The sequence below is a fragment of the Mastomys coucha genome, unplaced genomic scaffold, assembly GCF_008632895.1.
Source record: "Mastomys coucha isolate ucsf_1 unplaced genomic scaffold, UCSF_Mcou_1 pScaffold22, whole genome shotgun sequence".
NCBI classification, from domain to species: domain Eukaryota; kingdom Metazoa; phylum Chordata; class Mammalia; order Rodentia; family Muridae; genus Mastomys; species Mastomys coucha.
The window spans coordinates 141,178,832-141,200,364 of NW_022196905.1; the positions used below are offsets into that span (position 1 = coordinate 141,178,832).

The 21,533-nt window shown below is 46.0% G+C and overlaps 1 protein-coding gene across 1 annotated transcript; it reads left to right on the forward strand.

The window, feature by feature from the left end:
- The first annotated feature begins 6,128 nt into the window (after positions 1-6,128).
- Rasl11a (RAS like family 11 member A) lies at positions 6,129-8,954 on the forward strand. The gene is made up of 4 exons (XM_031342389.1): positions 6,129-6,445; positions 6,811-6,867; positions 7,036-7,115; positions 8,255-8,954. The coding sequence occupies exons 1-4, from the start codon at positions 6,322-6,324 to the stop codon at positions 8,720-8,722; spliced, it is 729 nt and encodes a 242-aa protein (XP_031198249.1). The 5' UTR covers positions 6,129-6,321; the 3' UTR covers positions 8,723-8,954.
- Positions 8,955-21,533: the final 12,579 nt, after the last annotated feature.

Sequence of the window (21,533 nt, forward strand, 5' to 3'; positions counted from 1 at the left end):
CTGTCTTTTAAAGTGCTTGCCTCAAGCATTTTCTTTTCTTTTTTTCTTTCGAGATAGGGTTTCTCTGTATAGCCCTGGCTGTCCTGGAACTCTGTAGAACAGGCTGGCCTCCAACTCAGAAATCTGCCTGCCTCTGCCTTCCAAGTGCTGGGATTAAAGGCATGCGCCACCACTGCTCGGCTCCCAAGCATTTTCATTAGAATCATTTACTAAAACTTTGCAAACTGATATTTCCTTGTTACTGAGTTTAAATTACTGTTCACCTTTGCAGTTTTGCAGGAGAGGAGAGTGTCTTTCTGACCCCTTATTAAAGTACCTTTATTCCCCAGATGATACTCGGTTTCATGACTTTGAGTATCACTTATATGCTAACAATGACTCTGCCCTATAAAACCCTCCATCGAAGTTGTGGCTTTCTGACTTTTTCCTTAAGTGACTTCTAACCCAGAGCTTGGCTTTGGTTGTGCTTCCCCTCCTTGCTGTGCCTTTGATTTGCCAGGCACACACTTCAAAGCTTTTGTGCTTAGCATTTCCTTTGCTGGAAAGCTTGTCCCACATAGATGCCTGTGGTCTGCCCCCTTTCCATATTCAACCTCTGCCCAGATTTTGTCAAGACCATCTCTTAATGGCCATAAAAATAGCAAGCTCTGTTATCATTTTTCTGTTCCTTTATTCTTTATAGTACTTATGACCCAATATATCTTTTCGTTGGGAAGTCTGATTTTTAACATTTATTTACAGCTTTTGAGGTCAGTGATACTTATTGGAGTCTGCTCTGCCAGGGAAAGAGGACAAAGGAGGCACCTCCATACAGCCTTCTGAAAGAGGTGACAATCTAGAAGATGCATAGGATGAGTCAAAGGAGGACACAAAGGACAGTTGGTGTCTGGGCTCTCATTTTGGCTGCCCACTGCCCCATAGCTCATTGAGTACACAGGAAGAAGGCAGGGGGTTGGCACTAATGGAGAGCTGCCTGCAGCTTTCTGCCCTTGCCTGGTGCACTGATTACCCCCCAGACTCCAGCATCTTGTCCCTTTCCTCTTGACACTTGCTTGACTTCAGCCTACAGGCTCTGGAATATTACAGACCAATCTTACCTTGTGTCTTCCAGTCCCTTTTGTAGCTAATTTTCCGGTTGGTTGCCCACTACAAATCTGGCTCCCACCTCCACCATTCTGATGCAACTATCCTCAGAGGTTGCCAAAATCTTGTGAACATTTTTAGAGACTTTTTTCAAATTAAAATTTTATCTCCCTAATAATAATTGGCAGTGCCAACCAGTTTTCTTTTCCAGGGGCCTCTGCACCTCCACTCAGATGCCACCTGTTGGGCTCCTCAAGGCCCCACCATGTGTTGCTTTTCTTTGGTTCTCTAGTTATCCACACCAGTGAACCTGAGAACTTGCTGAAAATGGAAATCACACCAGCACTTGCTTACCTTTAATCCCAGCAGGGAGGCAGAGGCAGAAAAATCTTATGTGGAGGCTAGCCTGATCTACAGAATGAGTTCTAGGACATCCAGGGTTGCACAGTCTCAAAACACAAAAACCAAAGTCCCACTAAAAACCCCCCAGCAAAACCAAAACAAGCAACAAAGAATAGCATTTAAGATTGACCTCTGGCCTACACACACACACACACACACACAGGCCTGCACACAGACTTGGAGATAAGATTTGAAAAAATTTTGTAAACAAGTAATGTATAGCTGATGAATTAAATTAATTCTTTCACTACAGGGGTATCTGAGGGATCGTGCAGGAATGTCTGATAAGCAGTTCTCAATACAGCTGTTCTTTTGTGTTCTGCCCCCTCACAGAGTCTTACAAAAACTGGGTATTCAGTTATCTAATGGTTAAGTTGAGATACTGGAGGGAGGTGGTAATGGGCAGAGGCTTGATTCCTGTGCTGGGGAGAAGCTTAAAGCTAGAGCCTCCAAAACTCCCATAAATTCAGTAGTCAAGGACTTTCTAAAGAGTAAAGCTGGGCAGTTGTGGTGCATACCTTTAATCCCAGCACTTGGGAGACAGATGCAGGGAGACCTCTGAGTGCCAAGCCATCCTGGTCTACAGAGTGAGTTTCAGGACAGCTAGAGCTACATAAACACTGTCTCAAAAGGGGGCAGGAGGGGGCGACATTGATTGACCCTCAATATGGATGGAGGGTGGGATTATTTATCAACTATAGTGAGCCCCTGGGCAAACCTCACTGAAGGGCTAGAATTAGGCTTTCATGTGGCTGAGAAAGAGTTAATGACTTGCCCAACCTGCTATTACTTGCTATTTGCCAATTTTGCCCTTCACACTCATTCTGGACACCTACAGATTTGTGTGGTGTCTGTGCCCACGCATTCCCATTATCTTTCTCGAATCCGTCCAGCCTGCCTGTATTACACTGGTTGCACCACAGCTTTATGTAACTCTAGTCACAAATATAACACGAAACAGAACCCAGGCAGCATTGATTCAGGAGAGCCTATTTATAATTCTCTGCTTTGGTGGCTTATTGTCTTCACAAAAGGGTCAGGTTATTTTGTGTATCTGTAAATGTGAGGAACCCTTCCAAAGAGAATGGAAACACACTTCGAGCTCTTCCAAGCAACAGGCACTCTGAGGGCAAACTGGAGCATAATTTCCACTGGGCAGAGAACAGGCTCTGGAATGTTCCTTATTGAAGGATGTTAAACCAGTGGTTCTCAACATGTGGGTTGCGACCCCTTTGGGGTCAAATAACCCTTTCACAGGGGTCATTTATCATCTATTATACATCAGATGTTTACATGATGATTCATAACTAGCAAAATTGTTGCTACTTACGAAGTAGCAACAAAAATAATATTATGGTTGGGTCCCTACAACATGAGGAACTATATTAAAGAGTCACAGTATTAGGACGGTTGAGAACCACTGCCTTAAACAGAGACCAGAAATATAGTAAAGGAGTGAGGGGGGAGCCTCAGGCTTAAATCAAGGCAGGCAGGATTTTTTTTTCTCTCTCTCTTTCTTGAACAGTCTGCATTTCTGTCACAGGAAATCGCAGGGTGTTTGTGACAGATTGTATTGGCCTCTGATCAACTGCCATTCTCTGTTTTTTATTTTTTATGATATTAATAGTGTCTCTAGTCCTCCAGGAGGAACCATGACCACACAAGATGGGGTCACCACCACCCCAGCCTTTGCCAGCTGTTTGGAGCATCGCTCTCCTTTGTTTACATTTGTCTGCTCTGGTTAATAAGATGTAATGGATAATTTTTTTCTTTTACATGGGTTCTCATGCAGCCCGGGATGGCCTCTAACTTACTATATAATCAAGGACAGCCTTGAATTTGTCGCTAGGATTAAAGGTGAAGGCCACCACTCCTACTTTATTGGATTATAGGTTTGGGCCAACACTCCTGGCTTATTCTGAGCTAAATCTAGATAAGCCCAGGGTGTTCTGCCACTGAGCTATGTCCTCAACCCAAGAACTACTTTAAAAAATTTCATAGGCTGGGCAGTGGTGGCCCATGCCTTTAATCCCAGCACATGGGAGGCAGAGACAGGTGGATTTCTGAGTTTGAGGCCAGCCTGGTCTACAGAGTGAGTTCTAGGACAGCCAGGGGTAAACTCTTGTCTCGAAAAACCAAAAAAAAAAAAAAAAAAAAAAAAAAAAAAAAAAAAAAAAATCATAGTTCAAGAGGCAAAGCAAGGAAGTCTTCCCTTTCCTCTATTTGTGTGAGAACTGGATGCTACAGAAACCATCTGTGTCCATCAAGGAGAGGCCAAGAGACTCCAAAAAACAACAGCCCCCTCTCCCCAGAGCTTCTCAACAGGCTTGGAAAACAGCAGTTCCTCAGCGGCTTCTTAAACAGCTCTTGTATTCATGGTGCCCATTTTCTCAGTTAGGAAGCCCTGCTTCACGTCTCTCCGGCTACACTGAACGTTAGTGGAGAATAATTGCCTTGTGAAAAGATTACAGTCTGTGCCACTTAACTACGGCAGGCCTCTCTTAGAACATCTTTTTCCAGGATCATCAGAAAAACAGACATAAACGGACTTTTGACTACTCCATTTCAAACAGTAGAGTCAATGCCCATCCATTTAATCATTCAGAAGGTCATCACACATGCACGCACGTATGCGCGTGCTACAAGTGGACTTCTCGCAAATGTTAGATATCCCCACTTGCTGGGGAAAAGGATGCATGGTAAGACTCCTTCCCCGTGGAAATGGACATCAAATAAATATTCCAATTTTAATGACAGCTGAGATGGAAACCACCAAGGGGCCCTGAGAAGTTAAGATGGAGGTAGGGATTCTGGCAGTGATTTCACCAAGTCTTCAGGAAAAGAACAAGAAGAGGTACCAACTATTCTAGCTGCCTTTGTATTCAATATCTTCAGTTGAGGAAGAAGGGGAGTGGGGGGTGCCTAGGGAGACACCCAGAAATTGAGCAGAAGAAATCGTGGAACTTAACCAGTGACGTGACAGGAGTAGCCAAGGTTGAGGAGGAGTCGTCACAGACCTGGCCTGGGCTACTTGGTGTATGGAAGTACACTCATTGGCATGTTCAACAGCAAAACTATGCCGAGTTGTCCGTCACTTTCTACATGCTAGCCCTTTTCCAATGTGGCTTGCTGCTCTGTCCTTAAAGGGGTAGAGCATCATTTCTCCATCTTCTGAACTTATGCTGGCCTCATGGTTTGCTTTGGTCAACAGAGTGCACCAGGGATGATGGGTTTGGCCCTAGAGTCACTCAGCCTCCAGAGACCTTGCCTACTTTCACTCACTGTCTTAGGGCTCTGCTCTGTCACTCTGAGGACAAGCCTGGCCAAACTCCCGGATGAGCCAAACTTGAGTGAGTCTGTGGTGGAGTAATTTAGCCTACTTATTTAGCTTAGGGCTCATAAATCCTCAGCTATGGCCTCAGAGAGCTCAATAAAGCTTGTCAGAGCCTGGCATAGATTAAGAGCAGAAGTGTGTGGGTGTGTGTGGGGGGGGTAGTGCTAGGGGATGGGGGAGGAACTGAAGAGATGGCTCAGCTGTTAAAAGCACTGGCTGCTTTTGCAGAGGTCCTGAGTTCAATTCCCAGCAACCACATGGTGGTTCACAACCATCCGTATAGTGGGATCTGTTGCCCTCTTCTGGCATGCAGGTGTGCATGCAGATAGAGCACCGGCAAAAGTAAATGAATCTTTTAAAAAGAAAATTCTGTTATACTGAGCCATTATGTGTTCTGTGTGGTTTGCCATGCTGTTCAAGCTAACTGATAAAACTAAGATGGAAAAAGAGAAAGAGTAAGGGTAGGATTGTCTAGTAGACAATTGGGCAGATGAGACTAAAACACAACCTTACCATAGTAGAGTAACATCCAAGAACAAGGCCATGTTTATCTTCTGGACCCTTCTCCCACCCCCTATCCTGAGTTCCACCACGTACCTACCAGGAAATATTTGAATAGTAAAGTAGGTCTAGAAGCCAAGTGGGATGCTCACTGAGTTTGAGTGAGGCAGTTCACGGCAGAAAGGGGCTGTCTGGGTTTGGATGCTGAGCTGTGGGCATGACTGCCCCCTAAGGGAGTTCACAGGGAAGGTGACTGCAATTACCTTGATTCATATTAAATTAGTAAATTAGAACCCTTGCCCTGCCTCTACACTTTTCCTCAGTGATGTCACCCTTTAAAAAATTTAAGTTTATTTATGTATTTGTTTGTTTACATTTGAGACCGGGTTTTATGTAGTCCAAGCTGGCCTCGAACTCAAATCCTGTATGTGGCCAAGGATGACCTTAAACTTCTGACCCTCCTGCCTCTACCCGCTAAGCGCTAGGATAGCAGGCCAGTGTGCCACCACACTCAGTGAGTGTACAGGATGCTGAAGATCAAAATCAGGGTTCTCATCAGAACTGTTTGACAATCAAAGGCACAAAAAAAAAGGAATCTTTTTCCCATTGTCCTAGAAACATCCAGTCAACTGCAGCTTTTGCTCTTTCGGTGACTCAGGTTCACACGCCAGGCTGGAGGCTGCCTCCAGGACCCGGCAAATAAAATTTGAGCAAAGGCCTCCTCTGGGCTGCACCTGCAGCAACCAGCGCAGCTGGGCAGTCAGAGCGCGTCAGGCAGCCTGGGGGTGCGCACGCCTGCGGGTGACAGCCCCCTGCTTGTGCGCGCTCCCACCCTTCCAGGAAGGGGCGGGGAAAAGGAGGCGCCAGAGGCAGCCACCGCGCTCCCCAAGCTCTTTAAAATCCGAGAGCCTGGGCAGCACTGCTAGCCGCGCCACATCCCAGCTCTGAGTATCCGCGCGTATCCAGCCGGCTCTTCTGTAGCGCGGTCTCGGGACGCGCCCATGCGGCCACTCACCATGTCCGGGCACTTTCTGCTGGCGCCCATCCCCGAGTCCTCCTCTGACTACCTCCTGCCTAAGGACATTAAGCTGGCGGTGCTGGGCGCGGGTCGTGTGGGCAAGAGCGGTGAGTGGGACAAAGGCGCGCAAAGCCGCCCAGGGACAACGGAGGGTCCCTACCCGCAGGGATGCCGGGATGCAGGAAGACACCCCCCAACCCCCGCACCACCACCACCACCACCCGTCCCCCACCCACCCACCCAGTCCGGCCTGTTGCTTCAGCAGTCCATTTCTGAACTCTGGAAAGGGTTGGCGCCTGTTGAGGCTCCCTCCAGACTGGTCCATCACATTCCGCGGGGAAGGCACTCCGCTGCGGCGGGGCTTTGTCCCGGGAACCTGAGGGGGGGGGGCGCTGCATGCTGTTCCTTTGAGGGCACAGTTTGGACCACCTTGACCCACTTCTTCAGCTGATTTTCCTACTTCATTTTTCAGCAATGATTGTGCGCTTCTTGACCAAGAGATTCATCGGCGACTACGAACCTAACACAGGTTAGAATGTTTTTGTGCTCTCTGGCTCTTGTACTTGTAGTGCAACAAATAACAATGGCCCCTATTTGTTCCCACCACCCCACCCCGACCCCCGCTTCCCCTTTTTCTCTCTTTCTTTTGCTGATCGGACCGTAGGAACTTAAATGCAAACTCCTCTTCGTTGTACAGGCAAACTGTATTCGAGACTCGTCTATGTGGAGGGGGACCAGCTGTCGCTACAGATCCAGGACACTCCGGGAGGCATCCAGGTAAGGACTGTCAGGAGGGTACGTGGTACAGCTACACCTGATGTTGAGGTGATTGGCTCCAGGCTCTCAGCGAGATGTCTCAGCATGTCCAATATGTAGGTGTGGCCACAAGGTGAGGAGAGGGTTGGGGTATTGGATGCCCCCCTAGGTGGCAAGAAATGGTTGATTAGAGCTAGTTCTTCTTAAATGCTACTTTTAATTAATTATCTTAAAGACTGCGTCTTGCTGTGTGGACCTGGCTGGTTTATTGCTTGCTTTGTAGTTCAGGTTTACCTTGGACTCCTTTATAATCTTTGATGCTTCAGCCTCCCAAATGCCGGGATTACTTACAGGCTGAGCCACTCCCTCCCAGCAGTAGCCCCGGTTTACCACCGGTGCCGAGCTGCCTAGGCAGGTATTAACACTTTGAGAGCACATCCTGGGACAAACTGAAAACAACAGCCTTGGGACTAAGGGGCCAGCTCAGTAGTAAGCATTCACTCGTAGGTCCAGGGTTCAATTCCCAGCATCACATTTAAAAAGCATGGAGTAGGTAGGATTCTGGAGGGAGGGGGTCTGTTTTCTAGCCAGGGCTGTCCCCCTTCTATCCCCTCCCCCAAAAAAACCTAGGGGATGTTTTCTCAAGCCAGTAATTGCAATCAGATAACCTTTTGGCTATCCTTGTGGAATGCAACTCAACTAATTGCTCAGCCCTTCTAGGGAGGAAAAGGTTGAGTGGAGAGCCCAGAGGAAAGGAATTTGTTTCTGCAACATTCTCAAGAAGTTGACTGCTAAAAATATTTTTTTATGGGCTTGGGAATAGATATTTATGTTGGACTGTTTCCAGGGTTTTGTTTGTTATGAATTAGTTCCCTGAAAAACTAAGCCATTCTGGTCTGTAATTATTCTTAAGTGGTTGGAGTTCACTGGAGACTGCTTGTGGAAAAAGTAGGTTACCAGTCTAGATCCAGACCAGCTCAGAAAATAATCCAGGTTGAGCACTTGTCTGAGGCTTTCTGCGTCAAAAGCCTCTTGCAGAAGCTAGTGAGAACCAGACAGCTGTACTTAGTGATTTCTCTGTCCAGTGTTCCATCAAGGGTTTCTTACTCTGGTGTCATGTTTGAGCTTCCTTGACCAGGTCCCATGTTGTTCTTTCCCAGGCCCAAGACAGCCTCAGTCAAATGGTGGATTCTCTGTCCAAATGTGTGCACTGGGCAGAGGGCTTTCTGCTGGTTTATTCCATAACAGACTATGAGAGCTACCAGTCCATTCGGCCCCTTTACCAGCATATCCGGAAGGTCCACCCTGATGGAAAAGCCCCTGTCATCGTCGTGGGAAACAAAGGAGACCTTGTGCATGCCCGGCAGGTGCAGACACATGAGGGTCTTCAGCTAGCTAATGAGCTGGGCAGTCTCTTCCTTGAAATTTCTACTAGTGAAAACTACGAAGATGTCTGCGATGTGTTCCAACATCTCTGCAAAGAAGTGAGCAAGCTGCATGGCCTCAGCGGGGAGCGGAGGAGGGCATCCATCATCCCCCGGCCCCGATCCCCCAACATGCAGGACCTGAAGAGGCGCTTCAGGCAGGCCCTGTCCTCCAAAGTAAAAGGGCCCTCCACCCTGGGGTGATCCATCTCAGACAGACTGGCATATTATTATTATTAATAAGCATTTGTGCTGCCATAAAGACTGGCCCTTTCCCCCCTTTAAAACATATTCAGAGTTTATTTTTATAATGACTTTATTGGCTTTCAAGTGTATGTATATTTCTGAAAATTCAAACAATGGATTTTTTAATGAGTTTTTTTTAACTGTAACTGTTGTTAGCCACTCTTCCATTAAAGGCAAAATGGCAATACTATTCCTTGTTTTCTGAATGTCTTTTTATAGCAATCTTGCTTGCACTAGAGCCCAGAAGTGCTCAATGTTAGACCTTGAGTCTGAGCTCCGATTGGTGTCTTGCAGTAGGGAGAGGGGCATGCAGAGGGAGTTAGCTGTGAGAGAGAGAGGTATGTGGAGGAGGGAAAAGGGGTTGAATAAGTACAGGATGTCCTTAATTAGGGCGGCTCTTCACAGTCAGGAAGTTTACACTGGTTTTCCAGCACAGTGGTTGGTATGTTGGGAACTGCCCAAAATGTCACAACTGTATTTATTTATTTATGTATTTATTTATACAAATGTGAATGTAGCCTCTCTATAGAATATTTTAGAAAACAAAAGTCGGGATGGGTCGCTGACACATGCTTGTGGTTCTAGCTCTTAGAAGGCTGAAGCACAAGTGTCAGGCCACCCTGAGCAATACATGAAAACCCCATCAAAAAAAAAAAACCCACAAAGAAAAGAAAGGAAAATAACAACAACAAAAACAAACCGTGTCTGGGGGCTGGAGAGGTGGCTCAGTGGTTAAGGGTCCTGGCTGCTTTTCCAGAGAACCCGGGTTCAATTCCCGGCATCTGAATGGCAGCTCACAACTGTCTAAAACTCTAGTTCCAGGCAATCTAACACCCTCACCCAGTCATATGTGCAGGAATGCACTTAAAATAAGAATAAATTATTTTTTAAAAATGTCTGGGGACAGAGCTCAATGGTACAATGCATGCTTGCCGTGTGCTTAAAGTACTTGGTTTGATTCCCCTGCACTGTCAAGAAAGGACAGAAAATCTCCTTTTGCAGGATTCTTTATGTCAATACAGTGAGCCTTGCTATTCAGGAGTGGCCTTCATTCTCCTTCCCCTCCTGTGTCCCTGACCTTCTGCTGTATATGAAAACAAGATGATCAAAGTATAATTTTGTGAACCAAAGACCACTTTCATTGGGCTCATGGTGCCGTCAGAGGGGGAGAATGATAGGAAGTAATTTTACAGTGAACAAGCTCCATAGGTAAGGGACACTGACGACCCAAAATTGTTGGGATCTCCCTCCCATCTGGAGACTCTAGAAAAAGAAGAGTATAATTCAAGTTTGAGGTCTGTCTTGTTTGGTCTTGGGGCTTGAATTCAGGGCCTCATACTCTAGCACCGAGCTGCACCCTAGCCCTGGAGGCATATCTTTCCTTATGTGCTCTTTCAGTGAGATGCTTGTGGGATAGCCACTATGGACTTTGAGTCAGATGAGGAGGGAGCTGCAGATGTTGAAGAGTAAGGGTTTGGAGATTGCAACACTGTTGCAACCTGAGTTTAGCTCTCCTGGAGGTTGTTAAGGATAAAATCTGGCCACAGCTTCAGCTCTCAAGGTGCTGGTAAACTTGTTTATATATTTTGAAATCCTGTGGTTGAGTTCAGAAGTGGGACACCAACTAACTCACAGATGGAATCTGATAAGGCTTATGGGAAACCGCGTTCCCTTCAAGAACTGGTGTATATGATCTGGCCAAAAGTTACATTGGAAGCAAATGGGAACACACTCCTAACAAAAGCTTCATAAAAGCAGCTATGCACATGTCTGCTTGGAATTATCTTAAAGCTACATGCCCCCTCACACTTTATAAGGCACCAGCTCTGTCAACATTCTTGCTTTAAAGGTCCCACTTGTGTCTATATCAAGGACTTTAGAGCTCTCCTCCAGACTCAGCATCAAAAATGAGAAAGGGGGCTAGAAAGACCGCTCAAGGATTTGGCTCACTAGTTGTTCTTCCCGATTTCCCACGTTCAATTCCCGCACCCATAAAGCAGGCTACGACTGTTTGTAACCTGGGTATCTGATGCTCTCTTCTGGCCCCACAGGCACTGCATATGTAGGCATAGACTTATATGCAGACAGAAATACCCACATGGGACAGCCAGGGCAACACAGAGAAACCCTGGGTTGGGGGACAATGACAAAACAAAACAAAACAACAACAAACCAATCAAACAAACAAAAATCAAACAAACCTATTTCCTGAGCCACTGAGCAATATTTTTCTAATTTTTCATACCAAAACAACCTCACCAGCTGCAGTTCTTATCTGATTCTCATGACTGAAAACACTTAAGTGTTGAGTTCCTCTTATCTGTGGCATTCAATATAAATGAGAAATGGTAGATTATTGATCACCTCTCGTGTTTCATCATTTTCACCCTCCAACACACACACACACACACACACACACACACACACACATACACACACACACACTCACAGTCCACATGACAGCAACCAAGAGAACTGTGTGCCTTACCCAGTGTACTCCAGGCTCTTCCATGCCTCCCCACCTTGGCGCAAACCATCCCTTGGTCTCACATTCTTGCTCCCAGTCTTTACCTAAATGAGGCCATACTAACTATTCTTCCAAGACTCATGTCACATGTAGTATGTTAGGGTTGGCTCTGAGATGCCTTCCCTGGGTTTCCATATCCATGCTATATATCCCAGGGGATAGTGTCAGGAACACGCATGTCAGAGGGAATGTCCCCAGGAGCAGTAACTGCATGTTATGATGTTGTATACCACCAGCTTCATTCAGCTAATACCCAACAGTTTTGTCTTGTTTTTTTGTTGTTTGTTATTTTCAGAGACAGGGTTTCTCTGTGTAGCCCTGACTGTCCTGAAACTCACTCTGTAGACCAGGCTGGCCTCGAACTCGGAGATCCACCTGACTCTGCCTCCCAAGTGCTGGGATTAAAGGTGTGCGCCAGCGCCGCCCGGCCCTAAATTAGTCTTAATTCCATTTAGACCTTGATCCTTCTACCCCCACCTCTAGAGTGCTGGGATGACAGGCATGTACCACCACACCCAACTTTATGGAGTCCTGAAGACTGAACCCACAGCTTCAATTCTAAGCAAACACTCTACTAACTCAGGAAACCTCCCTCACCAGCCCAGGAATGATCATTTTCAGTAAACAAATGATGAATGGAGATACTATTTTTTTGTGTATGTGCCAAAGGAAAATAATAGAAAACCATAATGGAACAAATGATGACATCTGCAAAACAAGGCAGAATGTTTTAAGTAACTTTTACTAAGCAGTGAGGGCAAAGATCTGACAGCTCAGCTGCTGGCTACTGCAGCCTATATCAGGCAGGTTTCCGGCACTGTGACAAAATGCTAGAGAGAGTCAGCTTTAAAGGAGAAAAGGTTGATTTCACTCACCAGTGCTGGGGTTTCAGTGCATGGTCACTTCGCCTGTGTGGAGATAGAAGGGCATGGTAAGAACCTATGGGAGGAGGCTGGAGAGATGTCTCAGCGCTTAAGAGCACTGACTGCTCTTCCAGAGGTCCTGAGTTCAAATCCCAGCAACCACATGGTGGCTCACAGCCATCCGTAATGAGATCTGATGCCCTCTTCTTGGATATCTGAAGACAGCTACAGTGTACTTACATATAATAATTACCTATGGGAGAGCAGAACTTCCGGATGTGTGGACGCAGGAAAGCATCAAGGGCGAGGGGAAGGGGCTGGAGTCCCATGATCTTTTTCAAGAACACAACTGCCAGTGACCTAACTTCCCACAGTCAGACCCCACCTCCTGAAGTTTCCATCAGAGTACTGCACCTAAGCTTTTGACTTGAGATCTTAGGGGAACATTCTAGATCCAATCTATAACATAGACCATTACTCTTCCACCCAAGGGCACCTCAACCCAGACCTACAATGTCAAAGAAAGTTAAGAAAATTAAATAATTCATGACTAAAAGAGTATCCAAGCAGGGCCTAGTGGTATAGACATATAATATCAGCTACTGGGCAGGCCGAGACAGGAGAGTTGTAAGTTCAAGGCTGGCCTGGGCAACTTTGTAAAGTCTCTGTCTCAAAATAAAAAAATAAAATGAGGGGGCTGGAGAGATGGCTCAGCAGTTAAGAGCACTGACTGCTCTTCCGAAGGTCCTGAATTCAAATCCCAGGAACCACATGGTGGCTCACAACCATCTGTAATCTGATGCTCTCTTCTGATGTATCTGAAACAGCTACAGTGTACTTACATATGATAAATAAATAAAACTTTAAAATAAAATGAGAGCTGGGGATATAGCTCGGTTGTAGAATGTTTGCCTAGCATGTGTTACAGTGGGAGGGGACATGTTTCTAAATACTGAAAACTATTGCTTAGAATTCTATCCTCTTTTGAAATGTGATTTCCCGATCCTGGATGCGCTTCATGCTTGGTGGCAGGGCTCCCTCTGCTTGCAGAAGATCTCAAGATCTTCCTCTAAGATCTCCAGAATCTAAGATGAGACACCCAACTAGCATATTTTCAATAACAAAAGCTAAGCCACTGGCTTGGATCACAGAGCTCAAAAGATGAGTCCCAGGGCAGTTTCTAATGGGAGTTCCAGCCTCTGTGGGCTCAGGCCCAGTGATGGGCCAAGAGGAGAGTGTAACTCTCTTGTGTTTTCAATGTCCACAGCATCGCTACTAGCCGATCCTTAGAACCTCATGGCTTCCTTTCTGCTCAGTTCCCTAAAACTGGCTCCACAGGGAAGCAGATTGGATGCTCTTACAGAGTTTAAGGACCTGTGGTCCCCCCCCCATCCCAGCCCCCTGCTGATTAGTAGCATGGTCTCTTGGGGTTCATAATGCTTAAAGAATCTTTTGAAAGCTCCTGGGATGGTTGTCTTGGAGATGCAGGATGTAGGCATGGCACTCATTGGGAAGTGGAGAGTTGTTGGATTTGTGTGTTAGGAAGAAAAAATATGAGAATTTGGACTCTGTTGGGCAACAAGGAAGCCATTCAAGGGGATGCTCCATCTAAGTCAAACTCAAAAAAAAAAAAAAAAAAAAAAAAAAAAAAAAAAAAAAGCACAAACACAAAAGATCCAAAAGTCTTCCAGGGTAGAAGTCCCTGAACTTCAGACAGGAAGGCAGCAGGATGCTGACAACTTGGGTGGGCAGACAGAAGACAGTATACATATACTTAGGATCCTCTGAGGAATCATATACTTCCATCCCTATGATGGGGTAAGACCACAGCTGCCCATGGTCCTGGTTACAGCTTGGATCTGGCATGTAGGCTCATGTGCTAAAGACTGGGCCACCCAGCCATCTTGTTGCTATTGGAGAGGGGAGGTGGAACCTTTAAAAGGTGAAGCCGAGTCAGGGGTCTTGAGGTTTTTGAAGGCTTGCTCTCCAAAGGGGATTGTGGGAGTTAGAACTTTTGATTCTCTTCTGCTTTCTGATGATAGAGTGAATGGCCCCTCCACCACTTTAATATATTTTTTAAATTTTTACTTTATGTGTATCCATGTGTATCCATGCCTGTGTGAATGTCCATGTACCACTCACATGCCTGGTGTCTTCAGAGTCAGAAGAGGGTATCAGATCTCCTAGAACTGAAGTTAAAGATCTGTCCTGTGGGTGCTGGGAATCAAACCCAGGTCGTTTGCAAAAGCAACCAGTGGGTTTTTTTTTTTTTTCAAGACAGGGTTTCTCTGTGTAGTCCTGACTGTCCTGGAACTCACTCTGTAGACCAGGCTGGCTTTGAACTCAGAAATCCACCTGCCTCTGCTTCCCAAGTGCTGGGATTATAGGCGTGTGCCACCACTGCCCGGCACAACCAGTGTTCTCAACTGCTGAGCCATGTCACCAACCCCAGCAACCAGTGTTCTTAACCGCTGAGCCATCTTATCTACCACAGTGAGTGGTTTGACTGTACTATACATGTTTACTCTGATGCCTGCCTCCTCATAGGCCAGAAGTAATAGGGCAGAAAGACCATGGATTGCAACCTCTGAAGCTGTGGGCATGAGGAGTCTATTCTCTCTACCTGCTGCTTCTTGTTCCAGTTTTGTTTGTTTGATTTGGTTTGGTGTTTGGTTGGTTGGTTGGTTGGTTTTTCAAGACAGGGTTTCCTCTGTGTAGCCTTGGCAGTGTTGGAACTCACTCTGTAGGCCAGGCTGACCTCAAACTCAGAGATTCACCTGTCTTTGCCTCTTGAGTGCTGGGATTAAAGGTGTGTGCCACCCTATCCCACCCCTGCCCAAGCCCCAGCTATATGTTGAGTCTTATTTTAGGTTTGTTAATGCAATAATGTAATTCTTTCTCACCTCACTGCCCCTTCCTGTTCCTGCCTTGGTTGTAACTTGTTATTTATTTATTTATTTATTTATTTATTTATTTATTTATTTACTGAGGACCAAACCCAGGACCTTACATATGATAGGCAAGTGATCTGCCACTGAGCTAACCCCCAGCCTCCCAGGTCTGTTTCTGAAGCCCCCATCCTCCTCATCCTCTTTTGTCAACACTCCATTGCTAATTCCACCATACATGATTTAATAAACAAGATCAGTGCAGTCTTGGAGGAATGAACAAAATTTGAATGTCTACATTGTGTATCCGGTACACATGCAGTACTTCACGTGTGACTCACGAAACGCAAACTGGAATTAATGGAGATATAAATGAATTGAACAGAAGAGAATAAGTCTTGTCTTGCTTTTGCTGAGGTGAAGGGCACAGCAGAAGTCCTTGGGTTTATTAATATCTATTTACACAAACGAATAAAATAACTATCAGTGGAAGGCAGTAGGAAAGAGCAAGGGCAGGGGCTAGGGCAGGCAGGCGGGAGGGTGAGATGACGACTGCTCGGTAATCCTGGGCTTTTTACTCCTGGTAGAGGCTGCGCCTTGCATTTTTCTTTTTTCTTTTTTTTTTTTCTTTTTTCTTTTTTGTGAGACAGGGTTTCGCTGGCTGTCCTGGAACTTTCTCTGTAGACCAGGCTGGTCTTGAACTCAGAGATCCACCTGCCTCTGCCTCCAGAGTGCTGGGATTAAAGGCGCACACCACCACTGCCCAGCTGTGATCTGCACGTCTTGCCATTCAGTTATTTATGATTTATAGTGCAAAAACATTTGGTGTGATGAATAAACCATCCTTCTTTTCCATCCCTCTCTAAAAGATGGGCTTCTTTGGGAAACTGATTAGATTAGTTTTAACTTATGTGGAAAGATATAGTGAGAAAAAGGTTCTCAAATTGTGTTACATTTAATCTATGTGATGATTTGGTTGCAAGAGAAGAGTGGTTCTCAACATAACAAGTAGAAATTCACCTGTCATTGGTGGTGTGGTGTCACTGTGGGGCCTGAACCCCACCCCTACCCATCCTCATCGCACCCCTGCCCAGGTTCTGTACTATAGCACCTCAGTTAGACTTAGGACAGTCTGTCGTTTCTGTCTGGTGCTTCTGCATCAGTTGTAATGCCAGATACACAGCAGGATCCTTGAAAAACATTTGCTGAGGCTGAACACTAGGAAAATTTAGGGGTGCAGTGATGGCTCATCTTGGTCGTCAACTTGACTGTATCTGGAACCAACTAAACCCCAGGCTACTGGGCACACCTGGGAGAGAGTTTATTTCTTTCTTTCATTTATGTATTTATTTGTATATTTATTTATTGTATATAAACACACTGTAGCTGTCTTCAGACACCAGAAGAGGGCATCAGATTTCATTACAGATGGTTGTGAGGCACCATGTGGTTGCTGGGAATTGAACTCAGGACCTCTGGAAGAGCAGTTGGTGCTCTTAACCACTGAGCCATCTGTCCAGCCCAAGTTTCTTATTCCTATTTGAAGCAGGAAGTTTGCACAGTGGGGTTCTGCCGGGTATAATACTCTGTGGAAGAGACATGATGACAATTACAATCTCATCTGAGGGTGTTGACAAGTTCTGTGGGGGTTCTGGTCACAGAGTTGAGAGGGAAATGAGAGGTAGCCCTCAGAGAATGAGGGGGCACCCTCATTCTCTATATGCACTTATGTGAACCTGTGTGATTGTATGGGCGCCACATGCATGCAGTACCTAAGGAAACCAGAAGAGGGCATCAGATCCCCTGGAACTGGAGTTACAGATTACTGTGAACCTGGGTGCCTGGAACTGAACCTAGGTTTTCTGCTAGAGCAGTAAACGCTCTTAGCCTCTGGCCCTAAAATAAAATTTTGTTTTAAATTGTAATAAAACATAATTTTCTGGGGGCTTGTTGCTCAGTGAAGATTAATGACTTAAAGCATATATTAGTGTTTCTCACTAGCAGTCATAGAATGTGTTGTCTGCACATTTGCTGAGGCTGAACACTAGGAAAATTTAGGGGTGCAGTGATGGCTCATCTTGGTCATCAACTTGACTGTATCTAGAGTCAACTTACGTCTATAGGCTGATTTTGCCTAGAAATACTGACATGGATTTCTGACTGGAAAAATAAGAACATATCAGGGGTATATAGATGACAAGATCACTCGACATTGTGGACAAGGGACAACAATGGTGCCCCAGTGAGATCTGATTTCAGATCCCAGCTTTGCCATTGATGGGTCGGCCTGTCACCTGGGCAAGGCACACTGAAGTTTTCTTACCTTAAAATGGGAACTGTTGGTAGAGCCTGACATACCAAGTACTCAGTACAGCCCCCCACACATGGGCATTTAGCAGAGCCATTTAGAGAAAGAGTGCTTTGGGGACCTAAAAGACACAGTACCCACAAAGAAAGATGTATTTCCCTTTCCCCTCTTTCCATAGTTGAAGGAAAGCTTTATAGGGAGCAGGCACACCTTCAATAATAATCCTGACATTGATGTTTTACTACGGGCAGGCATCTTCACCCATTTTCTGTTGGTGTGACTGAATGCCACAGGCTGAGGATTTATTTTACTTACAGGGAAAATAGCGCACAGATGGGAAGGTTGAGAAGTTTAAGGCCAGGTGCTTCCTGCTGGTGGGGACTCTGAAGAGCCTGGAGGTGACATTGGGTGTTACAGCTCAAGCTCATCCTTGTCTCATAAGCACATTGTGTCAGGGCCCCGCCCTAATGACGCAATGGCTTTATCAGAACTAGAGTAACTGAAGAGGTGGCACCTTTCGGAGCCATAGTCAGTTCAGCTTCTCTCTATAACTTCACAGTTGGGGTTCAATGCACATTTTGGGGGGTATGTGAAGACTTTCAAATCATTGAAACCTACTGCTTTGATATTCCCAATAATTCACGAAGGCAACTTGATCACTCCCATGTCTCAGATGAGGAAACTGAGGCCACAGACACCAAGCAATGACCTAAAGTCACACAAGTCAAGAGCCTAAGAGGTCTGTCTCCAGTTAGGGACACCCTATCCCTTCCAGGGCTGCTACCTCTGTTACATGCCTGTAGCCATGCCACCCTCTTTGGGAAGCTTGTCCAAAAGGGGACACTGGAGTCCTGCTCCAGGGCTCACAGTTACAAAAGAACATGTTTCACAGGCTTGTGTGGATGCCTGACATCTCAGGTTTGTAGCTTGACAGGGCAACCCCAGCCTGACTCACTCAGGCTTCCTGTTTATCTAGGTCTGAGCTACTTGTGAAGGGACACAGCAGCTTTGGTGAGTACCCTGGGGAACCGCCTGTCGAGAGGCTGAGGCTGCGTGAGTGCCCCTGGCTAGGCTGCATTTGGGCTTCCTCAGCATCACCCAGTCCTCCATGGCTCCAGACACTGCAGAGCAGACTTGGGGGTGGAGGAGCATGACTGAATGTAACCTCAGAGTCCAAGGGGCTCTGAGGACCAGAGGCTTGCCATCAAAGGGGAAAAGCCAGAGGCAGAAAGTCACAATGCATATTTGGCTGAGAAAGGCACCCTGTCTCCTATCAACGGGTCCAGAACTGACTCAATTACTTGAACATGTACATGTATATGTGCATGTACATATTATATATGAGTGCCTATGTTATGTGCACATCCATGGGTTTCTCTGAGTGTGTGCATTAAGTATGCATGGGTCTGTTTGTATGTGTGCAAATTATATGTGTGAGTTCCTTATGAACATATGTGCATATGTATGTTTGTACATGCATATACATGTGTATGTGAGTCTGTATGTATGTGTACACATGTGGGTCTGCCCATGTGCATGTGTTCATGTGTATATGTATGGGTCTCTGTGTGTGTTTGTAGAATCTCTGTGTGTATATGTACATACGCGCATGTGTATATGCATGTATGGTCTACATGTGTGTGCGTGTGAGTGTGTGTGCATGTGAGTGTGTGTATGTGTGGGTTTCTGTGTGTGCATTTGTTTTGTAACTATATAGACATGTGGGTCTGCATGAAATGCAAGTGTGTGTGTGTGTGTGTGTGTGTGTTGTATGTGTGTATATGTGTGTGCTCCGTGTGGGCTCAGAGTTTTAAAAGAAAGCCCAGTAAGCATCTGGAGACATGGGGCAAAGGAGAGGCTGGCCACATTTATATGCAGTAATAAAGATAATGAACACACTCAGCTCCCATGGTTACTAAGCTAGAGCTATTATTTCATGCTTTACAGCGCATTAGCCAGGGTTCTCCAGGAAAACAGAACAGACAGGAGAGGTCTACACTTTCAGGAATCACCAGACCAGTATCAGTATCCTCTTAGGTGTAGACAGACTGGGGTAGAGGGTTAGGACAGCAAGAGGCTCATGCAAGTGTAGAGGCCCACGGCTCTGTGTTCAGAAGCTGGGGCCCCAGGAAATCTGAGGCGATACAGCCCAAAGGCCATCGAGGCAGAATTCTCTCCTGCTTTTCCTCTTTTTATGTGGGCCTTCATTAGATTAGAGAAATCTCTCCACATTGGAAAGGGCAATCTGCTTTACTCCACCTACCATGGAAATGTTAATGTCATCTGGTCTAAAAGCATCCCACAGGATGATGTCAGACCACACATGTGAGTGCCCAGTGGCCTAGTCATATACTGACAAACAGCTGAGCTGTTAGACACAGTGTTCATCTGGCTTCCCCACACTCAAGTCCTTGCTGGGATCCTCAGTGCCTTCTGATGGATGAAGAAAGGGAGACTCAGAGACGTTAATTAACTGTCTCGTGGTCTCTCAGAAAGTGGCACAGGTGATACTGAAATCTGGGCCTTTCTGGTTGAAGCCACTCTACTGTGGAATGTCTGTACTAACTATCGTGTTGTATGAGTCCTTATGCATGTTCTAGAAGCTGCTCCACTCTCCTAACCCATCACTGAATATTGCATAGACAGACGACTTTAGCCCATGATTTAGTAAAGTTCCTTGAAAGGCAATTGAGTCAGGGACTGAGAGAAGTTAGGGCAGGGCTGCGTTCTCTCAGGAGGCTGAGACAGGGTGCTTCGTCCAGATGTTCTGAGAAGCGCATCTTGTGCCTCCCCAACACTGTCATGGCTCAGACTCATTGCCGATGGAATTTAGACATTGAGAGTAACAGGAAAATAGCAAAGGCAGTTGCACCTATTTAATGATGATTGGATAATGAGCCCATGACTATGGCAAAGGCCCAGGGGAGGCAAGCTTGCAGCTGCCGCCCTTTGCAAAACGCTAATGTCCAGCAGAGTCAGAGAGGCTGGCTCCAAGGAGCCAGGAGGGAGCCTGGCTGCAACTACATGATCCAGTGTGCAGGGGGGATGATGAAGAGGTGGGGACATTGCCTGTGTCCTTCCAACAGGACAAGAGCCAATCCGACAGAGCCAAGAAGTTACAGGAGGAACAGTTTGAAAGTGGATCGCATGGGAAAGAGGCGCCTGAAACACAAAGGGGACAGAGACATCAAAGGTTACACGGCATCTGCAGCATGGGTGAAGAAGGGTCCCACATTCAGAGACATGAAGATGTTTCAGCAAAAAAGGCAAGACTGCAGGAGGCATTGATTTGGGGAGTGTGGGGCAATGGAGAGTGTTGACTTTTGAAGCCCTGGAGGGAGGCAGTGGCTTTAGGAAGTGTGCATCCCTTATGCTGAATGACCAACAGGATGATCTTAACTTTACAAAAAGACAGTCTACACTGTTACAACTCTGCTTGTTTCAACTCAGGGGTTAGCCACACACCTTAAGAAGTAGCGTTTTGTTTTTAAAATGTATGGTGTGTGTGTGTGTGTGTGTGTTTATGTGTGTGTGTGTGATCTACATGTGTATGTTGTATGATGTGTGGTATAAGTGAGTGTATGTGGGTTTGTATGTGTGTGTGCATGTGTGTATGTATTGTATGTGTGCGTGGTATGTGTGTCTTGTATGTGTGTGCATGGTGTATGTGGCTATGCGTGTGTGTGCATGTTTGCGTGATCTATGGTGTGTGTGTTATATGTATATGTGATATAGGGGGTGTAAATGTGTATGTGTAGTGTATGTGGTTTTGTATGCGTGTGTGTGTGATATGTGTGTGCATGTGTGTATGTATTGTATGAATGAGTGTATATATGTTGAATGTGTGACTATGTGTGTGCATGGCATATGTGGATATGCATGGGTGCTTGGTGTATGTGTGTGCTTGTGTAAATGCATGCGCACTTATCTGTGTGTGGTAGGGGACAGAGGTCGATAGGTGTCTCCCTCTATCACTCGGACTCATGACCCTCCTGCCTCTGTCTCCCAGTGCTGGAATGGACTGTCCGTTGGAGCTGGGCAGTTCAAGGCCTGTGGGTCACCAGCTGTTCTTGTGCTCCAGGGAATATCTTCAGGAAGGTGCTGGTTTTCTTTCTTGTGAGGAGGAGGAAGAGGGGGGATGAGGTGAGAGAGAGAGAGAGAGAGAGAGAGAGAGAGAGAGAGA